Below are 27099 nucleotides of genomic sequence, written 5' to 3'. Positions count from 1 at the left end.
ATTAATGTATTCTTTGCTGACATGCCAGACTTAATTCTTTCACCACGTCAGAAAGCAAAGAAAATGTACAGTGGGATGTTACTTACACTACACATTCAATAAAAGTGCAACTCCATCAAACATACCTCCACAAGCCTGCTGGTGTGTTCTCGAAATATAGCAGCATATTCCTTTATTTCTTTTTCTCTTCCATTTTTAGCGGCTTCAATGAGAACTAGAAGTGGAACAGTGGTATCTAAGAAGGAGTCTGAGATGTGATCTATAATGGCTTTACGAAGCTGCAATAGAAAGCATTACGTTAGTATTAGCTACCTGGACTATTTATTGTAGAATATACTTTTTATTCTTGATAAAGACCACTAAAATTATCGTCTATTGGTATTTTATAACGTAAGTATGTTCACATTATATTCCTGCATTATTTGCAGGATGTGACTGAAACTTACTAGAGCTACAACTTACCTATTTTACAGAAAACTGAACTTCATTTGAGGGACAGTTTTAATATACCACAAGCTAAATATGCATGTTTGTACATGTGAGCGTGTGCACATGTATGTGAGCATGTATACAGATATAAAAGACACTTAAAACATATATTAGACAATCAGTGGAGCCAGACAAATAATCACGTTCTTTGATGACTGGAACAGACTGCTTAAATTGGGCCAAACCTAGTTTTGTCTCTCAGGCATTTCTCCTGAAGTTCAGATGCCAAGGGAGAAGGCTATTAAATAATGTTTATACTCATATACAAAATACTCTACATCCTAATGTAGAGTATGTTTTCAATGTTTTCATAATTGCAAAATTATCCAAATGTTTTCTATCATTTTGGAAAAAAATAATGATATATTTTGATTAGCTAAATGCTAGCCTTCATGGTAATTACACCAACGAGATTACTGATTATGCCATTTGATAATAGATTAATAGAGCAGGAGAATAATAAGAGTCTGATGTTGAATTTTTTCCATTTGCATTAATTGTTCTTGAACTTCTTGCTTTAATTATTAAATAAGCGTAACATTCTGCTACAATTTTCTCTCTTAAATTAGATTTMGTATAAGCTTATAACTGATTGTTGGGAAATTGCTCTACTTAGAGGACATTTTCCATGTTCTAAACCTACAAATGAAAATTGTTTGTTCTAATCCTAGAACACTGCAGGAAAGGCATCAGTCAAAACTTCACGTGCCATGTAGGCAACATTATCAAGTTCATTAGATTCTCTATTGCAAAATAAATTGTTTGTTTTTTTTCTAATATTTATATAAAAAGTTATTGACTGGAGCAGAAAAGATCACAAAAGGTTGCTGAACTATTACATGCCCGAGAGGTTTCTTACCAAAGGAAGTGTTTTCACTTAACATTTTGATCCAAAATGCCTACATCTTATCTCCTTAGAGGTAAGCATTCCTGCAGCTAGAAAAATGCAAACCAGCACAATCTTTCTGATGCTGCTGACCTTATAGAGAGGGCAGTAAATACACACAGCAGAAACAGTAGTAGAGAAATCTGTCATGCTCAAAACAAGATTTGGATATGAACTCTACCACTAACTTTTGGTTAGCCTCATGATCTAAAGCCAACTCCTGTTGACTCACCAGGTGCATGGGACAAACAAGTCTTCCAAAAATGTACAGGCAAGTTTGGAATGCTTTTGTCTTCTAACTGCAGCTTATTGCATTCGGATATACTAGACGGATACATTATGTGTTCTCATGAGTAATTTGCAAAGACAGAAGTTTCAGATCTCAGTACAGAAGTGGGCCCTTATTGTCATGTCCACAGTCCTAGCTTTATCCATTCAGCTATTTCAAAAACGAGTAAGAAAGACTAAAAGGTTTCACTGCCAGGAACAAAATATATCGAGCCTCCATTCCTACCAGGTTACTTGTTAAAACTTCTATCTGGGAAAAGTCCAAATGAAGAAAACAGACATACTCACTTGCTTAAAATTAGCATAAAAATTCCCATTAATTACATGTCCATTTACCTTATTGTTCATTGTACAGAGAGAAATGTACTGAACTTGCCTGATGTAATTATAATAATCAACAACAAAAAACTGTAGAACCTTCTTATCCATGGCACATGGTTCACTATCTCCAAGAGAAATGCTTTCAGGTCCTGCAAAGCCCAGATTGTTGTACAGTCTTAATGTCTTGTAGAAACTGAAATGCCCTCACTTACATTTATGGTGGGCATCAGGCATCCAATTTTCAAACCAGCAGCCTAATTTTATCTCACAACAGACAATTCTTTGTTATAGCTTTTTATTAGTTTGCTTGCTTTACCTAACCTTTCACATATAAATTATCATTATTATTGCTTTCTAAGAAATCCTCTATCCTGCAATTCAGCAAAGTGAATTTTTCTTCTTTGGAAAAAGATAATGCTGTGCCTTTACTGAATACAAACAAGTTTGAAATATGTTCCAATTTCAGTTTTGCTCAGGAATACATGAAGCTGAGATTTTCAAAAGATGATTCACGTAGCACTAAAGAATGAAGCAATAAAATATAAAACAAGGAGAGGAAAAGGATAAAAGATGAATTATCTGAAGTGGTATCAATTTCTCTTCATCATAATCACAATGATCATTTTTTCCATTCCTCTGTTTCTGGCTCGAGCCACCTCTAGAGCAAAATGCTAAAAACTAAGTAGCAATATAGGTAGACACATAAACAGTCAAAGAGGAGCAGTGCTAGAAATACTCATAACCAGTACTAGGGAAACTAATTCATTATGCTAAAATCAAAATATATCTGATATTTGTAAGTGAAAGATATTAGAAAGCAGAGGAAAGATAACGTCTGACAACTTGTTTTATTTTTAAGATGCAAGGTCTTATTCYTGCCCCTGGAACAGACTGTTAGAGAAGTGGAATCTAAAGTTTTTATTTTGATATCAAAGAGGATGAAAAAAAACCCACAGAAACATGTTGTTTATAAAACATGGGGCCTAAGGTTGTCATACACAAACAGTAGAGTGCAGAGAAGCAAATCTCAGCAGCTGTTATACTGTAGCTGTAATACTATTAGCATCAATATCCCGATGAGTACAGAAAACTGTGCTCACAGTAAACTATTTTCTTATGTGCAACACTGACAAAAGTCCTGGAAAGGAAAAATTTTCATTATTAATGAGGGATATCTCTTTCCCATTTCAAAAGTATCCCAGAAATGCAATCACTTTTGTGTTCATGCTATCCATGACAAAGAAAAAGCACACAAATATTAGAAGAATAACTTTGGGAATAACATTTCAAGAAGAACACCCCNAGAAGAAACATCTGTGCAGATTATTCATAGTATACTGAGAAACAAATACGAGGGAAGAATTGACTCTGATAATTTATCAGAGAATTAGAAATTGGAAGGAAAAGGGAATTCCTTCCTAAATATTTATACAACTTTGCTAAGCAGGGAGGCAGTGATCTACATAAAACTGTACACAGATACGACATGCACACCTCTGGCACAATAGAAATAATAAATCAAATCAGAACAAAATAGTTTTAAATCCCAGGTTCTGCCCAGGTTCTTGAAGTGAATACAAATCATTTTGTCTGAAAAGCCAGAGATTTTTGGAAGTTCCAGAAAATGCTGTTCTTACAGGAGATACCCACTTATGCCTTCAAGTGTTGCCAGACACAGGGGTGCCTTTATCTTACTCACAGTGGTCCACAAAGAYGTTGCATGTGTGTCCACAGGATAACCCATGATCAGCCAGTGACCGGGCCAGTGCTTCTGTGACAGTTCGTATACTGTGCACTACACTGGCGAGATTTCAAAATATAACTCCGTAAGGTTTCAGCTTCAAATCGAATTTTGCAGAGTACATTATGCACACTATAACCCTTAATCTGCTACGAAAGCCTAATGTAATACCTATTATGGTATACTATACTGTATATGTATCTCAATATTTTTTTAGCACTTCCAAAGATTTTTTTTTTTTTTTTTTTTTTTAATAAAAGTGCAGAGAGATAGAATAGCCAAGACCTTATTGCAATACCTGCATGGACAGAAGGAATTCAGACACACAGAACTATTCCTAAACCAATTCTTATGCAATTCACATGTATGAAAACAGATTTGGAGGGAATAGATGAAATACTTCTCAAAAAATACTTTCCAGAAGAAAATATCAAGAAACACAAAATAGCTACTGTGTGTAAAGAAAACTACCGGTTCTAGATCAACTATAAATTGGGCATAAAAACATTCAGCCCAAAAGTTAAAAAAAAAAAAAAAAAAAAAAAAAAAAAAAAAAAAAAAAAAAAAAAAAAAAAAAAAAAAAAAAAAAAAAAAGATTTATATAAGCCTAAGAATTAAGTTCTTGAACAGATTTCCAAACATAATAACAGAGACAAGAAACTTAAAATCTTATAGGCTGGCATTTAATAAACTCATGGACTGGACAGAATGGGAGAGCCCTACACAGAGCAAGTTTGTGACGCAAGTCACTGGGTATCTGATCAAACATATTTCTGTCAAAAAATGAGAGGAAGTTTAATAGCTAGTTGTAAGCACTTTATTGGTATTATATTCACCTCATCCTTCAAGCTTTTCCTGGCTGATTATGGGAGACAGGAAGAAATTTCCTCATCATCTGGATGCATAAACTGCCTTGTAAGATGACATAGAAAGCTGGCAGGGATATTCTTCCATCAGAGAACACGTGAATAGCCACAGCTAGAGACGGGATGAAGGCAACGTTCTTCACGTGGCCTTAGATTCTCAGATGGCCTGGCTGGAAGCACTAGTGGCTTTTTAGCTCTCCTTCCTAACCTGGCATGTTATACACTCTCAACAACATTTGCAATTTTTCTCAAATATGTTGGCTGTTGCTGCAAGGACCTAAACGCAGCTGATGTCTGTTGCTCACCTTCTGTAGTACGTTGAAGCTGTGGGCTTTAGTCTATGTTTCCCATTAGTTTTAGGATATTGGGATGCATAATATTTGGGGGAATGGGGAGTAGATATTCTAAGGACCCTTCTGCGTTGTATGAGTTCCCACAACAGTACAGAATCAGACATCTACTCAATACTAAAGTGAAAGATAATTCAAACTTATTTAAAATAAAATTAATCTAGTTTTCTACAGTACATTACAGGTATATTTCTCAGGATAAAAATTGTATTTATATATTATAAAATATATATATGATCTCTTACTCATRTACATATGCAGAGTTTTGCCTATATATATAAGTTCATTCAGCCTATATCCCATTTGGGAGGTTTTTTTCTACAGTTTTGAAAATTGGAATGTATTTGTTCTATGGAACAGTGTTATTCCTCAAGTATTTCTTTAATATAGAGGAAATTTCATTTTCAAATTACGGTACTACAAAAGCTGAAAACAGTAATTTGGATAAGCCTCTTTCAAGTCTCCTTTTATATCTGTCTAGTTCCTTAAGTGCTTTACCTGTCTGCGAAGGTCTCTTGTCTTCTTGCACATACTGTCTATTGCAACATTCAAGGCATTACTTCTTCCTTTCCTGTCAGTCTGTAATAGAAGTGATAGAAAAGAAAACAATGATTGTTTACAAATTCTTAGAAATTATGTTCTTTGTGCCATTAGTTTATCAGAGCATTTGGTAAACGTATGTGCTTAAGGATTCTTTTGGATTTCAGTCGGTTTTGGCCAACTACCCCGATATCCACACAATGCCTATTGTGATGTTAAGCATAAACCACAGAATCAAAATCTGTATCTTAAAATATATATCTTAGCAGCAGTACATAGGAAAGCAATTAACCATCTTTTATCCTCTAAATTGCTGTAATACCTTTTTATGGTCTTTGGTTACTTATGGAAGAACATTTTTATTATTATTATTGATGCCAATCCATTATCATCACATYCATGTGAAAAAACAAGTTCCCTCTCTAAGAGCAATTTATAAACTGAGATACCTACAGTGGAGTCTGGTAATATCTTAATCTACAGCATTCATTAATTTACTCCTATAAAACAGAATCAGTGCATTATAAGAATGTTCAAGATGTGCAGTGAAAAGTAAACAACATCAGTGAAAATGGACAATTTTCTTCATTTAACAGCACATTCATTCCTCCATATCTTCTCCTCAGCCTAAGAGATCTTTAGGGAATCAGTTGTATACTTTCAAAGTCATCTAACTTCTTTTTTCAATCTATTTCTGGCAAAGTGTTTATATCACTTTTACTGTTTAAAAAGTGTTAGTAACTTTTATTCTAGTGCCCAGCACTTTTTCCATAAAATATTACCACTGGAGTTCTGTATCTACTAGCTGCTTTGAATAATCTTTTTTTCAAGTTAGTGCATGTACTATATGAAAATTTAAAACATCTAAAGCAATCACTCCTTCCTCACTAACTTGAACTTAAGCTTTTACATTAAAAGGGTATATGCAACCATAGAATGTATAAAATGCCTTGAAACGATTAGTACACCCTCTGTCAACAAAAGGGAGGAGCGATTAAAAAAAAAAAACAACAACAACAACAACAAAAAAAAACAATTGAGATTCTGTATTCAGGCTGACTGAGAAATTTTCCTTTTTCCTACTACTTTCAGTTACTGAAATCACACAGGGAGCAGCTGATCAAACACAGGCTTGGCAAGAGCCATCTGAACTGCACCTTGAAACCTTCAAGAAAACTCTGAGAGCAGATATTAACTTTCTGTTGTAGTAATGTGACTATTTCTGATACAAACACTTGTGTAAGAACCGAAGTAAATAATGCGTCTTGCAGTATGTTTTGCCAGCCATTGCCAGCCTGACAACAAAATGGATCCTTCCTAAGCTACCAGCTGAACAGGACCAATAAAAGCATTGTGGATACTAGTCAGCTCAGCATGTGCCTCTGCATTTTCAGATGGTAAGGATGCAATTCCACACTGGCACTTCCTTTAAGAGCTTCATATTCAGGGCCTATTTTTCTAAGAAGACACAATCAATGTAAAATATTGGTTTTTTTCTTAAAGTTCTCTAGTAAGTTCTAACTTCAGAGATTGCAAATAATGATACAGCTGGCTCTAAAAAACCTAAAGCTTTGAGGCAGCTAACATGAAATAACCTTGTTCACCAAGCAGCATAAAAATATTGAACAGTGAACACTGAAAAATATTTTATTTGCAAATTTTTAGCACAACTGTCAATAGTCAATGTCTGTAAGCCAACAGAACTGTAAGTGAAGTTATCTCACGTTGGGTTATCCCAAGAACTAAACATGGATAAATTCTTCTTTTAAAAGAGTAAATATTTCAAAATTGTGTAAAAAGTCTATTAAACTTAGTGGGAGACCTGATTACAAAGTTCGCTCTGGAAAGAGCCTTAAACATTGGCAGCCTCGCACAGTGCTGTCCAGCTTCTTTAAGGTATTGTCCACTGGTCCTAAGTACCTCTGAACACTGAATTATTCCTTTAAGCTGAGTTTATATTCCTCTGCAGACTTTGAGCTCAGATATCTAAATAGCAAAAACAGTGCAAGCTTCACAGTGCATGATTACCCTTTTTACATACTAGAAAAATAATAGATGCAGTATTTTCTAGGTGCGTGTTACAAACAATGGCATAGTCAAATAAACAAGACCTGAGCATCTCCACGCTATGTTTTACTCTCTAGTAATATAGTTGCCATGTCTGCAATGGAAATGCTCTTCATCTTGCTGCCAACTAACATTCTTCTCGTGAGCACTGTACTTCAAACCAAACAAACAAGTCTATCCCAAAATAGTTCATTCTCATACGGGGGACAGAATTCAGAAAAGGTCTAGGAAAATGGTGCATATTATTCTAGGCTCTAGTTTGCAAAAGCCACGCAGTTAAACTCGCTCCTTTTTATCTCAGTTTCCCTGCACTCAGCTGCTGTTTAATTCTGTAAAATATACATAATAATGCCTATATGGCTCCCTTGTGAAGATATGACAAGCAATATCCAGCTCCTATTTCAATGCATTTCTAACACGACACATTTTACAAGCACTAAGCATTTTATATGGTTATTAATACTCCACTAAGTGAAAGCAAGCACTTTTAATTAACACTGTATAGCCTGCAGATAAATGCTGCTTATTGCCAACAATACAGGCCTATCTATTGCCCACACTGGCAAACATTACTTGAATGACTCAAAAACCGCATGTACAGAAAATCTGGCCTCACGGATTTTCATTTAAAACTGCACATATCTAAGAGCTGATTGTCTGATGCAATGAATCACTAACTCCATTGTTTTTAAATGGAGTTAAGTTAAATTACACCAGCAGGGAATAACAGCCTTCTTGGGTATCACAGATCCTTCTCCATCCTAAGGTAGTGCAGATGGAAACTTTTATGTTTGCATTAGCTACAGTCTTGAAGGACTCAAGAACACATCTCCAGTGGAGTCTTCGGTGGGTACGTGTCAATGGTTAACAGTATTAACAAAGACAGCAGTAGTAGTTCTACCTTACGGAATTCAAGAAATAGCTTAAACAAAGGAATATAATTATTAGGATAAGGTTTTTAATTTCATTTCGTTTATATTTCTCAAGTGCTACAAATGCTTACATAATCTGTTGCCTCTGAACACTGATCAGTAGATTATAGAGATTTCGTTAGCACTACGTACATAATCTTTTCAAGTACTGAGGTTAACAGAAATAAGTTAAATCTAAAATAAGGATACACCTAGTCATAGGTATTAAAACAGTAAATATTACTAGTATTCACTACATAACTCAGACAACACCCCTTTAAACCATAATGAAAAATTCAGTTACAACAGAGTTAAAGTACTCTCATTAGCTACTCTGGCCAAGTCAAATGGACCCAGTTTAGGTATGTACCTAGGGTTACCTATTCACAAGGGTTAATTCAAATTCTATAAGGCTGGAGTCCTTAAAATCTCCTAAAAGTCACTGGAGAGAGAAAGTAGTCACTTTAGAGTCTCCTTTTCCTCAAAATACTCATTAAAAGTAAATTGTCATATGGCTACACAAAACACACTGGATAAGATGGACCCACCTGAAGCAGGTATTATGATTCAAAGTATAGTCACTCATTTTCAAAAGTAGCCAGGCACACTCAAAAACACCTAATTAGACTCCAGCTTTCTCATGCTGCAGAGTGCAAGGTAGCAAAATTAACTTATTTTAATCACAACCATGGGGAGATGAGGTGTTTTTTTAATTCTGTGTTCCCAAAGGCCTGGAGTCTTAGTTATAAACTTAAAATATTTTATTTTGATCCTAAAGAATTCTTGCAAATATTAGTATGGCAACACTACAGTTAGGAAATTTTACCTATGCCATTATAGGGAGCCTCAGGATACAAGAGCTGGATTCAGAGCTAGATTTCTAACGGCAGAAGTCGTCAGGGTCTGTTTGGGTCCCCCTGCACCAAAAGTGGTGGTGGAATAGTGAATGCAGAGCCTAGAGCTTGGACCTTGCTGTGACTTTCTAACAACTGTCCTCCACAGCCAGCTCCTCCGTAAAAGAATAAATATAGTCAGGTACTGGGCAGTATATAAAGAGTATAACGTACTGTATCAGTAAAAGCTTAGTTATATCATACATGATAAAACATACATACAGAATGGCTTCTGTGTAAGCCACTGACTACAGAAACTGAAAAGCAATAAGCACTTTATACCAACAGACATTCTAACTTCTTTTCCTTCAACACCACTATAAAGGTAAAATTTATTTGTAAACACGCAAAATAGGCCTGAGATCTAGAATAATCCTGATGCTTGAAGATATTCAGATATGGAGTTCTGTCGCAATTTAGTTCATCCTGTAGCCATAGATTAGTTTTTTTTTTTTTAACAGCTACCACATTTATTGAAATCAATTTTCCATGGAAACTTTCTACAATACGTCAGGCCATAGTGTAAACACCAATCAATACTATGATAAGTTAATAAATGTCAGAACTCTAACTAAATTGCTGAACATAATTTAGGCAATGCGTTGTCCAACAATAATCCTATATTCCATAATGGCAGGCTCTTGTACGGTGCACTGTGACAAAAAAGCCCCCCAAAAACTCACCCAACCAACAGAACATATAAAACCGAAGTTACAGTCTCTACAGAGATACCAGACATTTTATATCCTTTATTATAAATTAGCATTTAACATTTGCCATTTATGAGCTCATAAATGTTTCTCCTTTTGAATTAAAAAGTCACTTTGAAGTCTAGACCAAATGTATCAGTGKAAAAAAGTTGTACCTAGAATTAAAACTGGTTTCACAAAATTTTCTTTTTGTAACAATGTTGACATTTGGGAAAAATCCATTCATGGACTTGCTGTGCAAAGTCTTTCTTACTCAGCTTACGGAAACCCCGTTGGTTCAAATTTGTTGTGCAATCCATCCAAGGAAGGAAGACTGCAAACGGCAAGCTGCCTCCCCGCCTCCCCCAAGAAAGCTGTAACCATCGGTAAGGGAGGACCCTAGCTGATCCTGCTGCAGTCTTCATTAATATTAAAGACATATGAACTAACAGAGAGAGGCCAAGAGGTTTGCCAACTTGGCTACAGCCGGTTTGCTTCTGCCAGAATTACAGTGCTTCACCCATCAGTAAGCAAATACACGTGATGGCACTGCTCATGGTCCTTGCCAGGAGAAGGCAAAGCCCGGCAGAGAGCTGGGCTGCCAGACACCTGCCCAGGCCCGGGGCAGCCACCCGCAGAAGGGCGGCGCGGCCGTGGGCATCCCGATGGCACGAGCAGCGCCGTCCAGTGCACGAGGTCTGAGACAGCAGCATTTGAATGATCTCCCCAGTGTTCACTCACAATTCTTGTCCTAGCAAGGCCTCAGTTCAGACTGATTAATCCTTCAGTCCCACTGCTGTCTCCCCATATAGGGGGGGACAAAAAGTCTTGTAATCAGTAAGCAAAACTAAAGGAATTCAAATGCTGTTAAGAACCACTTTATACTTCCACTTACCAATTTATATATACCAAAACACCCAAGGAATAGTTGCACCACACATGCAGAACTCATGGAAGCATTTTACTGTTGTAACTTGCCCCTCAAAGCACAGCTCCCAGCTAAAAAAATCTCTGTCAGACTCAAATACAAAAGGAAGCCAGTTGGACTTGGACGGTTTGCAATTTTCAAGCATGTCTCATGCTTTTGAGCAAACTGTTTAGAAGACCGCTTCGTTCCGCATCCTGGAAAGGGATACGAACCACGTTCTGAGTGCAAGGAACGTCATCGAGCCAGCAGGACTATCTCAGTGCATAAACAGTCACGTGCAAGTTTTTCCTACTGTTTTTTTTTGGAAAATCCTTAAGGATTCAGCAGTGCCATCTTATTAATTGCTGCCTGAGAAATCTCTTAAATTAACATTTTAAAGTTATTCAAGCAATCCTCTGACAAGACAGTAAAGGCAGAACTTGACATTTCTGACATTTTACAGAACAAAAATTCCTTTGAAAAGGTAAAAGCTTCCAGGCCTTTTCATACAGCATTTCAAAGCGTATTTTCACTGTACACCAAAAACTCGCAAAAGGAAATTCATTTACAAGTATATTTATTATCTTCCTTTGTTAATACAGGAAACAAAGAAAGAATAACCCATCAGTCTTGTAAATTGGAAACCACTTTATTTATTTTTAATGCATTTCCCTCCTCACTCTAATAAATAAAGCCTAGCATGCTTTTCCTAAAAAGACACTTGAGAAACCCAAATTCTGTTAAGCAAGTATATTTAAAAAGAAAGAAAGAAAAAAAAAAGATTATGGAAAATCATATGCAACTGAGCAAATAAGGAATCTTTCATGTGGAACTGCTTCTCATTGTAGTTATTTTTTCCTCAGCAGCTTCAGTATGAGATTGCCACTTTTTCCTCCTCAAGCCATCATGGACAGTTCCCTACGGATCTAATGCTGTGAGATGTGAATTATCTCATAAGAAATGAATTACCTCAACCCCTATCAATATCGGTTGGAGCACTGAGGGCTCTCCTCATAGAGTGCATTACCCTTTCTCCATCAATATGCAGGAAATGTCTCCAATTTAAAGCCTTCTCAGTATAACTCTCTTTTAGCATTCAATTATATCTAGATCTTAAAATTGCAAAGCAAATTTAAACCAAATAAGCATGGATAAAAAACTCTAAAAAAAACGCAGAAAAATATTTAGAATTTATAAGCCTTTAATTTAAAAATTATTCAAGTGAGCTAAATTCTCACATTATTTACATATACACTGAAATATGCATCATACTGCATGTTTTCATCCACTCTCTGAASTGCTGGTTTGAGCCTACTGAAGTTGGTGAAGGCAACTGAGGCATCTCGAAGGCCAGAGCTGGATCCCTGCTCTCCGACAAGAGAACAAGGATCCCGAATTCTCTTAAAGGGGAGCGTGAGCGAGCCAAGGGGGAGACGGAAGAACCTATGTTACGTTGAATTTTCATTCTTTTACTSTGGTATGTAAGGTCAACATCTTTTCTCTCATTACATCCATTTCTCAAATGTGGAAAAGCAAGAGAAACWTTTGAAAATCTTAGTATGATTCCAAGGTGGTCCTAAAAAGCCCATGTTTTTCTACTCCTTCGGTTTCTTTGGGAGTCACACAAAGTAAATACCTCATAAAACTGCTCTGTTGTAAAGCAAAGAGAATAATCTTTTAATATTTCTAATGCAAAACCACAAGCCACAAGCGCTTTATATATGAAATGCGACAGAGTCTTTACACTTTATAGAGAAGTCATAACGTCCAACAGTACATTACTCTGGTTTGTACATCAACTTTAAAACTATTTGAGGAACCAGCAGGAAGTAAAAATCTGTTGTAGTTTGTTTGATCAATCAGTCTTATTCACCGATGATACACAGAAGGAAGGTAAAGACACCCAGAAACATGGCAGCACCCATGCTATCGAACTGACAATGAGCAGCATACTGAATGAAGTTCATCTGCTTTTTGACTAAGAAGCAATTTTCTAAGTTCCTGGTATAAAAGTTTTTAATTGAATATCCATCTGCCATTCACCAAAGTCTTCTGGCAGTTTTATAGCAGAAAAATAGGAAATTAGTTGGAGAAAAACTCATCCCACAGCAGCAGCATGAGACTTTCCTATGATGAACTATCATATAAATGGCTTGGAGATTATATGCTGTTATAAGAGGGAGTAAGGGAATGCAGGGGGAGGAAAATTCGAAGTAAAATATAGTAGAGGTGCCAAGACAGTGCTTCTCAACCAGACTGTTTAGAGGTTTTAGCTGTACTCTAAATCAAAACGTTAGAGTCTTCAACRGGGATCGTAAACCAGAAAAAAACCGTCCAGAGCTCAGCTCCCGGCAGCGATCCCTATCCAAGGGGCTCGAGGCAGTGCCAGTTCCTAACTGCTCCTGTGCCCAGCACCCATTCCCCACCAGCCGTGGCTCGCACATAGGGGTAGTTTAATGCAACAGGTACTACGTCAACGGAGTCTAATAGACTTAAAGGGACTTTAATAGCATTAAAATCAATCAATGTTTTATCAGAAAATATTCTGAGTTATATTCCTGACAAAATAATCTCACTTTCAAGTCCTCGTAGCCACTCTATACCATCACATACTTTGTTCTTACATTCCCCTGATGTCAACGAGGAACAAGAAGAGACAAGGCAGTCAGAATAGTAGAACAGAGAAGATAATTTCCTTTTCTCATTTTTGAAGAAGTTAGTTATGTCTGTATGTTGAGACGTTTATTATTTTGTATAGGGGCATAAAGGTTATGTCAATCTCACTTACAGAACAGACACATCAGAAGATTTGTTAATGTAAAATCAGCACACTTCGTTCTTGTAYCCCATGGAGGGAAAATAAAGATTAATTTCCCTCAGATTAGAGATTTTAGCTATGTGTATGTCCATCAACAATAGGAATTCCACTTGCAATTATTCTTACAAACCATTTATTTCCACACTCACATAATTCATACTCTATAATATTTCTGTGCAGTGATTTGAAGGAAGCTGTTTGGGACAAACCTGAGTGGACAGACATATGGACATGTCTATTTGTCATTGATTTTTCGTCTCAAAATTAGGCAGTTTGAACATTTCACTGGAGTGCATGCTATGGATTTGCTTTTATTCAAAACCGTACATTCAAGTAAAACTTAAAGGCCCAAACAGACAAAAACTATAATGCCATGTAATTACGTACTAAACATAGTAACTAATCCTTTTCTCATCCAGGGTAACTAATCTAATTTAACACCTTACTGTGATATGATTTGTCCATGAAGGAGGCTAGGAGTCACTTACGAAAGTGCAGTGCATGAGAATACAGCTTTTAGGGGGAGGAATAAGGCAGCTGTTTCAAACATTTCGCTCTTAAATTTATAAATACTTCAGATCAAATGTTCAACGGAATCCTGTATACACAATGAACCCAGGTTGTATTAATTTCCTTAATATATGTGTTGTCTATATGGAAGACTATAAGGTAAGAGGTAGTAGCATAAGATGTTTTGAGGATTGTCAAAGCAAATAATGGTTGATGCAATGACTTCACCATGTGAATTTGGCACTACCAGTCACTCTTCAATAAAATGTATTACTATTCTTAGCAAACAAGTAAATGACTCTGAGGTGTTATTCCCTGAAGCTCCTGACTAAATGTTTTCAGTATGCAAACGTTATTTTAGAAAATCACCATTGTTAACTAGAAGAAATCTACTCTGTTCCAGAGAGTTTCTGCTGGTAGCACTTCTGGGAGAAAGAATACAAAAGAGATTGATAAAAGAGCCCTYGAATGATTCGTTTACACCGACGACTGCCAGGAGAGGGGCCACTGCATAGCCATTTATTTAGCAGACAGTACAGATTTATTTGGACAGTGAGAAACCTAAGCGCTACTATAGACGCTGGATTATAGTCTCAGTACAAGTTTCAGGATCCTGTGTTTCTCTGCTACAAGAGGAAAAAAACAAAGTACAATTTGTTAAACATAGCAGCGAATAAACTGAGCAAGGGAGGCTCTATGCAATGGCATGCAGGGAAGACAACTGAAAATTACAGTCCCCTACAGGGAGAGATTTGCAGRATCCTGCACGAGATCAAGAAATTCGGCTATTCAGGGCACATTCTTCTGCAGTTCTATACAGAAACTGTCTGAGTTTTCCAACTACWTATTTTTACACAGAAAGAAAACCCCGAATATATCTGTAGAAAAATTCAAACTCAGCATGCAACATTCCTGAGATTCTAATGAAGCGATCACACGTTGTTTTGAAAGGTCCCTTTCTGCAGGGCTAAGTTTAAAAATTTTAAATATTTCTTTTCTAAATTTAGTTTTTCAAGTTTCATGTTTAATTTTTCTAAATGGCTTACCTTCCTAATTAGCTAAAGAACAAATCTACTATCAATTAATCTGAACTTGCATATAATCATCATCAGATCCATGAAAGAGTACAGCAAAAAAAACCAACCAAACAAAATTATCTAGCTAGAACAGGGTCAGTAGAAAAGCAACTAGGAATTGTGCTAGGTAAAGTTAAAAGCAAAAGAATGGTTCCTTAAAGGTTTATGAGAAATGTGCATAGGTTAAAATCTTGTGCTGAGGCATCATAAACTGTGCAGAATAAACCTTTAAGTGACAGGCAGTAACAAGGATAAAACAAAATGTAATGAAAAGTTCTTGATATTAGTAGAAAGATCAAGAACTCCCAACACAGAAGAAAAGGCAGAGGAAAGCGCGGTGATTTGTGGCTATGGATGGTAGGAGTCCTGCATGTGGGAGCACAGTCCTGAAGCCTGGAGAAGGCCAAAGGGAAGACACTCGGAGAAGGCTCTTGGCTTATTGATTTTAACACTGTTACTCATACCTCTGGGCAACCATATGCAGACGAAGCAACGGCTGGCAATCTGGCGACAGGATTTTGTAACGACGCTCCCTCAGGCGAAGCAGAACCAGGCAAGGTGTCTGGAAACCCAGCGATATGAGCTGGCTTCATGGACTACCATTGCTACACGTTTTGTCACAAACACGGAAACTAAGAGATTCAGATTAGGTTTTATTGGAAGATAACATATTTTAAGAGTGCGCTACTCACGTCYCCTCAAGAGACCAAGAAAAATGACAAACCCAGCCAAGGCTCCCTTAAAGGAGCACCCTCCTTCGTCAGGGCACCCAACCCACTTGGTATACTTTTACTGGCATGAGACCAGAGCTATGTTGGTACACTGCCACCACATAGCAGGAAAGAGGTGGTGAGTACAGGAGCTAAAAAAAAATAATTAGTCAGGAAATACAATTAAGTAAAAGCATATCCACCAATGTGGTAATATCACAGAGCTCAAAATAACATTTTTTAAAAAAATTTATTCTTACTCTTTCACTTCCAGTGAAATACATGACTGAAATGTAATGGCTAACTTGTTATTTCTGCAAACACATTACTGAATTACGTGTTGACATAATTTTTAAAAATGTTAAAATATTCAAAACATTAGAAGATTGAGAGTAAAAGGTATTACGTGAGTAAAAGGTATATATGTGAGTATTATTCACCAGTAGTAATTTATATGAAAGTCTATAGACAAAGGCATTTATACTGAAGAGATATTATTTAGGTTTTATTATAATCACGCATGCAGAGTGTCTTCACGTGCTTCTCCATTATTGCTCCTCAGGATGTTCTAGGTAGGTCAGAGCAAACTGCCACCAACRCCAGCACTGGTGCATAATAAGAGATAGGAAAAGATAGGTGGAAAGCAAATGTCTGCAGGGACTGCACACCTTAAGGGACTACATTTAAATGTAAACAACATTTACAGGTACATTTACTTTCTTCTGTGCAAGTCATCCTTTATCACCTGGCAAATAGTTCTTCATGTAGTTCCAGATGGCAGCACCACTAACAAAAGCCACACTATCTCCTGATTCCTCAAAGATGCTGTAACATTTAATAAAAGTGAAAATGGATCTCCATGTAGCAGCACAGCAGCACTCTAGAATTATGATCTCTCATGGAAGATTTTGAGGATTGTTAAAACATGCTCTAACTATTGTAGGATGCCTCCTTTCAGCAGTTTATTAGCAGGCCCAGATATAGTTTGCCACCCACTTTGATATTCTTCTTGGACCCATGAGCATCAGTAGATTAAAGGACTTCAGGAAGGGACTGTGCATCACTCAGTGAATGAAATGGCATTCATGTGGAGAAAATCTAGTATCCAAGCACAGATTTAGAGATTGTGCTAGTATGTATCCTACAGATAGGACATGATAGATTTGGAAAAGCGATTTTAACTCTGCCACTTCTCCACTGCTTCAAGGAATTTTGTAGTTGTTAGTTCTATATCTATGCAATTTTTGATAGGGAYAAACATATAATTCAAAGATGTTGCAATACTCAAATATACATCTACAAATATAAGTATAGATAACAATATGTCAGACTGTATCTAGTTTACTTTGCACATATGCTTGGGACTGAAGGAACTGCCAATACTACATGGCAACTGGACAGAAATCTGAAAACAGCAAGTGCACAAAACTGACTGACTAACCTGACAGCTTGCTGTATTTGAGAGCCACCTGTTCAAGCACTGCAAATTAAAGAAAAATGATTTTTTTTATTAATTTGAAGTATAAATGTTCACAGCTATCATGCAAAATTCTGTTGATAAATGCCATGGAATAAGGGGTTTTGCATATAGTAAAACTGAATGGGATTCAGAGAATGAAGGGAATGTTGATACTTAYTAGATATGTTTATCTTACTTTAGATTTTCCTGAATGAAATAAATAGAATAAAATAGAATACAGTACTTGTTATTGTATTATGAACAGCAGGGCTGAAAGTAATCCTTTTTCTATGATCCCTCCCACTCTGCTCCTGTTGCATCAAAAATATCCCTAGATGCATATTTTAAAAACAGTTCTGATTGAAGAACACAAGAAAAATTATATACCTGTGTGTGTGTGGGGGGGGTCAAATCAGTCCAAATATCAAATATTTAAGGAAGTATAAAAACACATTTAAAAACTAATTTCTGAAAGTATAATTACAATTTGCCAACATCTTTTATATGTGAATCAACATATTAAGAACACAGTTGTGGTATCAGATATGCTTCATTATGGTATGCTTCAGCCTACTTCCACCACAAGCACTGGTCATCAAACTTCTGTGGTCATCTCCTTTATCAAACTATTTAAATTTATCATATTGAATATACACACTTAAATGTCTCTCAGGGATATTAAAGGACAAAGATGTTAATTTTTTGCTAGAGTATGTGTTCCAATGTAGTCAAAATACCTCTATGATCACAACRGTATTATATATTAAAAACAACTAAAATAATAATTGAAGAAAACCACATTAATGGGGTTCAAAAATCAGAGTAAAAGAGGAGAGTTAAGCAGAAAAGGCAAAGTAAATATTCTAGGCAAAGTTAGTTCTGTAATTGCAAAAGAGAAGTCTAATGACAAATTATAAAAGAGCTGTTTCTTACTAGCAAGGCCTGAGTGAGAAGGAAACTGGAAACTGAATTAAGATTGCAGAATTGAGGCTTTGAGTCTTTGTTTTTGCTAGTTTAAGACTATCAGGATTACTCTCTCAGTTGTTTTAGATTACTGGTACATTATTTTTATGATCTTCCATAACAGCAGCAGCAAGGTACAGCACATTTTTGCTACAGTCAAGAAATCTCAGATGGGAACTGACACACACAGAGTTAAGTGCTACTGCAGACATACCCTGACAGGTTCACAGCCTAAGCTCAAGGGTACTGAGATGAAAAAACAAAACAAAACAAAACAAAACACTTAAGATAAAAGTGACAAACTTGAAGCTCTTCTTATGAAAGATTTCCACTGATCAGGGCAATCTTGAGGCTTCCTTAAGCTATGCTGAGTACAGGAACTCAGCAAGAACAGCCAGGATCTGTCCAAATGATCTTTTGACTAACGCAGGTCCAAAGAGACATAGAGACCCTGTGTCCATAGCCACCGTCCGAAGGCAGAAGGCAGCAATAAATGACRCGTCCTGATCCTTGCACACTCCTCCTTCCCAGACGTTTAGCCTATGGAGGCAGAGCAGATGCCAGCCAAAAGCTTGTTCTGGGAGAATCCCGTTACCTCCTTAGGGCAACTTCCTGCGTTCCCTGTGCAAGTGGAGAAGAAACCCAAAGGCGCAGCTATCTGCCACAGATGTTACACCTGATTTACACCATTCTGAGGACAGAATCCAGACTCTCTTTAAGGTACATGTTTCCAGTCATATAGTCAAACAGGATCACTCCACATATTCTGTCCAAACCCAAAAGCTGAGAGATATCCAAAGAATGGCAATTTCTCTAAATAATCATTTATCAGTAACAGTCCAATAGCTGAGAAATAGCAGTCTCTTTCTTAAATGACTCACATTTGAAGAGCAGAGAACAAGTAGATAGAGGTTAGAGAGAACAGGACAAAACTGAGCTGGTTAATACCTCACAGTTAGGCCCCTTGTAAGCAGCACAGCAGGTGTGCTCTGAAAAGACCCTAAAATACGTGAAAAATATGTACTGGAGGGAGGTCTTGGCATATTTGCATCCATGTTTCAAAGTTTTCAGAGGCAAGGGAGATTTTAAGGCATTTATACATTTGTGAAGTTTTTGAGAAGTGTGGATTTGGTTTAGAACACATACCTATCTACTTTCTAAAAGCTCAGAAAGTGATGCTGATAGCAATGCTGGCTTTGTTGCTGTTTTTGCAGTAAGCTGCCATCATTACTCAAGTGATACCAGAAATTATGTGCATAGGGTAGATCAAATAGGCTAACAGAAATATACTCAGTAGTATCTGGTTATTTTTCTTACAGTAAAGAAATAATAGTCTCATGGTATGCAAAACATTTTTAACCACTTATCACTCTCTGTATTAGTTATGGCATTTACTGAAAATGTTGCTCTTTTAATTTAGGTTTTACATTACATTTTGTTAGCAGTAACAATGTTGTGAAACATGCAATATACAAATAAGTGCTAGGCTTTTAACAATTTTCATCCACTAAAAATGATCCTACCTAATGGCATTCAATACCATTCCGAAAGATAAATATACATAAATTCTACCTGGAGACTGAGCCTAAATAAAAACAAGGCAGCAAAACTGAAAGCTGCAATGCATCTGCTGAAAAGGCTGGTAAACCTAAATACATTGTTGATGACTGTTGATAAAGCTAAAAATGAAAAGAAGCTGAAGATGTGCTGCTAAAAGGCGGGGGCRGGGGGAAGCTTTGCTTTCTTATTCATATCTAATAGAAACACCAAAGAGTAGAACACTCAGAGGCAATAAAAGATATATGATGCAAATCAACGAAGAAACAAAACCCAAGCAACTGGAATCTGGCATCAATATGGAAGAAAGCCCAACACAGGGTAGAAAATGACAGTAACTGACAAATCTCGCTAACTTTAAATTTCTGAATGTGTTCCATGCAGCACTGCCATCCTTGAATTTACAAAATACTAATCAGAATTAAAAAAAAAAAACATCATCACTTACAAGCTAGTACCTCATCCATTTCAAGTGTGATATGAACAGACATTGTTATAAAACGAAGGCATCAACCTACTCAGGAGACTCAGGCAGAAAAATGAACAGCTTCCCACGTAGGGAATAAATTTAGAAGCGGAAGACAAAGCTGAGCGTGAACAAGGCAGCCGACAGCAYGGCCTGTCAGGAAGGCTAACGCAAGCAGGTCAGAAAACAGAATCTCTAATTTTCACTGCTTTACTGTTGACTTGGTAAGGCAGCGATGCTGCAGTGCAAAGCAAGCCTTTATCAATCTTTGGAAAGAGAAACTGAAGTTCAGGAACAAAATCTTTGTTCTAAATTGGTCTCTGCTATTACATAATCATTTAAATTAGCCTCTTGTGCTTTTGAAAGACAAAAACAAACCTTTGACAAAACATGGCTCATACCCCTTGCTACATGCTGTATAATGATAYACATTGCTAAAAAGGTTAAATTGTTATTAGAAAGATAAATCAAAATTTTAATCCATATTTAAATGAAGCAAAAGTCTGGCTCAGCACACAGATTAATAAGCTACCAAATGCCACATATTTTAGGTATGTGTAACTCACCATTATTATGAGCACAGACAACAGTGGTACCATGCTTAGAATTTAAACTTTTAACAAATCTAAGTAGTCACCACATTGAAAAATACTTTCAAATTAATTCCCTTTATTAGCCTAGGTACTGCGACAGGAGTCAGCCCCGAGCAGGCAGGCTGGGGCCGTGAAAACCAGCGGTTCACGCCAAGGATGCCAGGAATCATCCAGGATGTTGTGAAGTATTTCACCTTGCAAGCTTTTTGCATCGCTCACCACAGTTCTAATTCCACACTCCAAAAATCTCTTCAGTTCTTGGACATACGCCAGAACAAAAGAAAAGCCTTTCCCATTCCAATTTTGCCAACTGCAGAAACTCATTCACCTAAAGCTCAGTGATGACAGGATGATTCAACAGCAAATCAAGAGGAGGCAGATTGTAAAACACATTTCCTGTCTGCAGTCTGCAAAATGCTATGCTAAACCAACCAAAAACAAAATTAGACCTCTGTTTTAACCTTTGAAGTATCTAAGCCACACTTACAGTTTAATAATATAAAAGCTGTAAACATTTTTTGATGCTATTACAAGAGCATATTTAGATTCTGTCCCTATTATTCTTTTGTGCCTTATATAAAACTTTACTTGATGACAAGGTTTCTGAGCCACTAATTAAAAGTCTCTCTAACATACATCTCCTGACATGGTCCTGCAAGTACAGGGATGCTCACTGTCTGCATCACTGCCCAGTACACACTAGCTAGTAATTTTGAGCGAGATCCCCGTAGAGATCAAGATAACTTTCTCCAGGAAGAGAATGCCGAAGAACAGCTACACCTAGTGCTCACAGCAACCGGAGATGAAGTCAATCTTTGTAACAGTCACTTCTCATTTTTCTCAACAAGAATATGGCCAGGCGCAGAACACACACCGAACACCACCACCACCCCGCCATGTGTGTATGCAGATTTGGCAGAATCACTACAAGTAATTTTACTGGAAACATCTTTCAGAATAGATTTGCATCACAATGTTAGAAACAGGTCAGAAGTCCAGGTTCAAAGGCTAAAATTCAGAAGACTTAAACCCCAACTGAAATGGTCTCTGCTCTGACTTGGGGAAACCAACCAGCACAGCAATGAATCCTACTTTGGGCCTATGTGGAACGGGCTAACTTCAGCTTAGGCTTTTTCAAGGCCCCACATCATTACACGAAGCCTCCACCTGCGGAGGGTCACGCAGGTGAGTGATCTCCGTGGCAGAAGAGAAGCCCACAGAGTGGGCACCTGGTGACAGAAGTCGTGAGCACAGTGACAGGGACAGCACAAGCCCAGTGGAAGCCGGGAGAGGACAGCCACATGTTGACACTGTGCCTAGCACAGTCGCAGACAACAGAAGACAATCCAGAGGCCCCAGCAGGAGCAGTACAGGGGGGAAAAACCTTTAAGACGAGTGGTCTTTAGCACAACATGAAAGGCATTCACCAGAAAGCTAGGACAGACCATAGCAAGTAGCAATCACCTTGAATTTTTTGTGAGGGAAAGTGCAGTGTTCAATCAAACTGGCCAGAYGCCATCCAGGAGAACCAGTCGTCAGGGCTAACTCGGGGCAAGCAGCCCAGGCTGCGTGGAGAGGCTGTTACCAGGAGCTTTCTAGCTCTGCGTAGGCTACACACTTGAGCTACAAAATCGTATTACACGAGTGGGAGTTCTGTCTATGTTGATAATATTGTACATTTACTTTAAAATATGCATAACACTCTTTATTGACTCAAAAGATTGGATAGAGCACTAGGAAACCAATTTTGAAAAGGAAACAAGGACAAAATTAACGAAGAACATTCATAAGGTAGGAAATATAAAGTGCACAGGCTGCAATACTAACAAGAGATAAGAGCGAAGAAGAAATGAAAACAAAGGGCAGATGAATAGCACCATTATTTTTCATGAAGCAGTAGGCAACATCACTACAGTCCTTGTCTGGAATAGTGCAGCCTTCCATAACCTACATTAGTCTTCTATATRCATATCAAATTATTTTCTAAGGTGTATTTGCTTCAGGACAATTCTGTTTGTGTACTTACCCTACAGCTTCTCTATAGATACACAGACTTCGGTCCTCTTTTTTACCTGTAATACCCAAAGATACTATACCAGCTTCCTCCACATGCCGATTTTCTATGGCTATCTGTTATTGCTGCTGTTAATTGCTACATGTCAGCTTCATTCATGGGGTTACAAAGCTTTCACGTGGCAGCTTTAATATAGGACCCTTGAAGAAAGTATTCAAAACTTTTATCCTCCTCCTCATAACTTGTAGTCTTGGTTTTCTATGTAACAGAGAGAAAAATGGAGAGAGAAGGAGAGAAAGAGAACAGAGGAGAGGGCAAGCATTTTCTTTTCTCTCTCTTTTTTTAAAAAATACATTTTCACTTTATAAGCCTTCTCTGTGTACTGGAGTGCAATAAGCCAAGGCTACCCCAGCAGCTTAGCCCCCAAGCACATGCTTTTCCRCTCTACCCCGAGCTACTCAGCCTGCCACAGCATTTCTCCGTTGTAGTTTGCTGGAGGAGTGGCCGAGGGCTGGTAAGCGGTGCCTCCGCGGTGCCCGCAGCGCGGGCCGGGCCGGGCCGGCGCGGCGCTCGCGGCCCCGCGCAGGCCTCCGCGCTAGAGGCACGGCTCACTTGCAATCTGGTGACAGATAACTGCGTCATGGTCTTAGCACCAGCTCAACAGAGAAACCACTGAAAAACTTGTAAAAATTCAAACCCCTTTAAAATAACTATGTTTCTACAAAATATTTTCTGCTAGGTAAAATACATTCTTCCTTCTGAAAGGGAGCAGAGAGAAATAAAATGCTTTGGGCCTGTTATAGAACAGGGAGACATGTTTTCACCTTTAGCACGCACCAGAAAATAATAAAAAAAAAWTTTAAAGTGTGATCTATGATACTTGTTAACCAGCAAGCAATAACTGACCTAATTTTCACATAAAAAAAGCCAATATATAGGAAGAACTAGACTCTCATAAATCTGCTTTGGGGAAAAAATGGTTGAAATCAAGGAATATTAGTATTATCCTCTGTAACGTATGCTGGGACATGGCACACGCCTGTGGTACACATCTATCTGGGGAGACCCCAGCTCTGCAAGGACCACTTCACTGGCAGGGGAATTATCCATCTGCTTCTGTCTGCAGCACCACAGCCCCGTCGCTCGGAAAGTTTAGTGCTGCTGTGACAAGAAAACTTGACTGCCTCGTATTATCCAGCCTGACGGACAAAGCACAGTCCTAGTTTATGTAACGCGTAAGGAATCAACATTGTACTACTAAGACAGGATCAGCTGTCATACTAATTACTTTATTTTACTCTTTTTCTAACTCTCAAATACCCTGTGGGCCCTGCTGGAAGCAAGTAAGTGCAACAAAGATAATAGTAATTAACAGTAATGGAGTACTGGTGTACAACTGTTCTCATCAGCTTTGGTTGTGCAGCAGTTACCACTGCGATTTTCATGAAATGTTCAACTTCTGTAAAATAAGTGTTATAAACATCTGATCTGGAAACAATGAAGACACAGTGAGAAAACAATACATCTATAATTCTGAACAACTTCCAAAAGCATTTTTTAAACTGATAAACCAAACATGCTACAGTAACTCAGTATCATGAACGAGACTCTACCCTAAGTGCTATGCTTACTTYGGAGTATTTGTGCTTCAAAAGCACAGTTGTGGTATTTCTTTGAAATAGCACACTAAAAATGGTTTCACACGATACATTACATCTGTCCTATGTTAACTGCTAGGAAAGAACATTTACATGTTCAAGTTTTATTTAGCAGGGTCTTTTTGATCTTTGAAAACTTAGCTGAGTAATAATGGACCTCCACAGACCAGCTGCCAAAGCCTGGGCGGGCTCCTGAACCCAGAAAGAAAAAGGAGGCAATCATAAAATAGCTTACAAAATAGTAACAACAGCTTCCTATAACAGCACATACTATAAGTGCATGAATAAATTTGATCTCCACATTTCAGCAATACAGAAGTCTCCAAAGGCAAGAGGAGACAGGGGTTTGATTTGAAACCACATCAACTGAAAATTAGAACTGCCTAGCCATTTAAAACATCATGCAGCAGTTCCCGCTAAACAGTACATACAGTTTCCCTGTGCAGTGCCTGATATCCATGTTAAAAAAAAAAAAAAAAAAAAAAAATCACTTGGATCCTCAGTTAAACATCTATACTACCTCAATACTATTTATGATCATATAAGGGCAAAACTACTGTGCAACTCATGTTTGCTTCGTTTCACGCGAGAAATCTAACTGTGGTCCTGGGTATTCCTGCCTAACGTATTCTCTCATGTGAATCCATTTAAAAGTTATTACTACCACATTAGCACTTCTACCCTTGCTTTGTTATTTTATATACTACACTCCAGCTTTAATTTGTCATGAGAACTAAAACAGGTAGATAACAATGCAAAAGAAAGATGTTGTGTCATAGTGGGTTTTAACCTAATTTTCAGGACTTTCAATATACAACGACATCTAAACTTGAAGACCGGAGAAATTTTTAAAAAGTAGTCTTCTGGTTATCTAACTGAAAGATGAATCTGCTTAGACAATGTGAAACAGGAATTTGGCAAAACTAACTATTTTTCACTATAGCTCTAATTATGAGCTTCATTCAGTAGAGTGGTTTTAACATATGAATTATTCCATCTTTTTCACTGAAGCATCCTAAAAATAGGCCTTTTAAACCAGCACATGCTGTAAAAGTCTGAAACAAAGTCACTAGGATCCATTTCCATAGGCTTCAATGGATAAATAGTGGGACAGAGCTAAAGCAGCCCGATGAGAAGAGGYGAGACGGCTCATCTTAGGCCCATGTGTGTAACACTGCTGAATCGGAGTGAACATTGTTATGATTCTTCACTCAGATCCTTTTTACTTTCAGAGTTCACCTCTTTCTTTATACACTCATGTAGGAGAGCAAGTTTATATATACTGCTATCTCCCTATAAAACACTTTTCTTAATATATAGTTAGTGTTTTTTTTWAAAAAAAGTCATTAATATGCTAGGAAAAACACCCCAAATCATCTAAAATTCACAGGCAGTGAATTCATAACTCAAGTTCTATGTGAATTCCTTGAAGTTTCTAAAGCAATTACCAACCCAATTTTAAACATGTCACAACTTTTTCAAGAGCTTTTGTTGTAGACATTAGTTTAAAATCAAGATATTTTAAAAGGCAAAAAGCCAAAATCCTGGGCATTTCAATATTCAGAGACAATTCTATGAACTGCATATTTCTGAATAGCTGTTCTTTACAAAAGAAATTGAGAAAACAACTTAAGGTTGCAAATGGCATGTTATTACTCAAACAAACTCCTCTTTGAGATACAAATCCACATAATATAAGCTTGTCCAGAAATAACAAAAAGTATAGACATCTCTTGCTACAAAGCTGCCCCAGCTGTTATAGGCAGAAAAAAGAAAAAATGCAAATACAAGACAGCTAAACTAAGATAAAGGCAAATCACTTTAGCTACAAGTTTAAAATAAAGAGAGCAAACGCAGTCGTACATCAAAAAATCTCAGTGATGCTGGAAGGAGGCATACATACTTTAACATTGCTGTTAAAAATCACACTAGTTAAAGCCTATATACACTCCAAAAGGATTAAAATCACATTATCAACAGGGCGCCCATTTCTCTTATGACCTCCAAAGCAAGTAATTAACTTGAGCATAATCACAGTAACTTGACGCTCAGCAGCACGGGATCAACTGTAGCTTTCCTCCCCCTGCGTCTTCTGCTGCTTTCGGGCACACACAGGGGACAGCTCTAGGCCCTCGGCACGTGCCAGCGCTGACAAGCGGGTGCCCTGGACCTCTCCGTGCGCAGGCACAGGCAGCCACCATCCGGCCGTTCACGACGTGCCCGCAGAGGCTCTCCTTGGGAATGCTGCCTGCTCAGTTTCTGCCTTGCTTTCTGTGGCTTTCCTGTACTCTTCCTACGGAAGAGCCAGATCTATTGTGAAAAGGTCT

The 27099-nt window shown here is 37.6% G+C and overlaps 1 protein-coding gene across 3 annotated transcripts in view; it reads right to left on the bottom strand.

The window, feature by feature from the left end:
• CTNNA3 (catenin alpha 3) overlaps positions 1–27099 on the bottom strand; it is a 446797-nt gene that overhangs the window by 182279 nt on the left and 237419 nt on the right. For all 3 annotated transcript variants that reach the window (XM_085301619.1, XM_085301618.1, XM_085301620.1), the window contains exons 8-9: positions 5440–5520; positions 126–278 (exon numbers count right to left, since the gene is read on the bottom strand). In XM_085301619.1, coding sequence (XP_085157745.1) covers positions 126–278; positions 5440–5520 — 234 coding nt within the window. The remainder of the gene's footprint in view (positions 1–125; positions 279–5439; positions 5521–27099) is intronic.

Source organism: Rhea americana, unplaced genomic scaffold, assembly GCF_003343005.1.
Source record: "Rhea americana isolate MKP2758 unplaced genomic scaffold, rheAme1 scaffold_179, whole genome shotgun sequence".
Lineage (NCBI taxonomy): Eukaryota > Metazoa > Chordata > Aves > Rheiformes > Rheidae > Rhea > Rhea americana.
The sequence above is the reverse complement of the archived record's forward strand: the minus strand, read 5'-3'. Positions and strand labels throughout refer to the sequence as shown.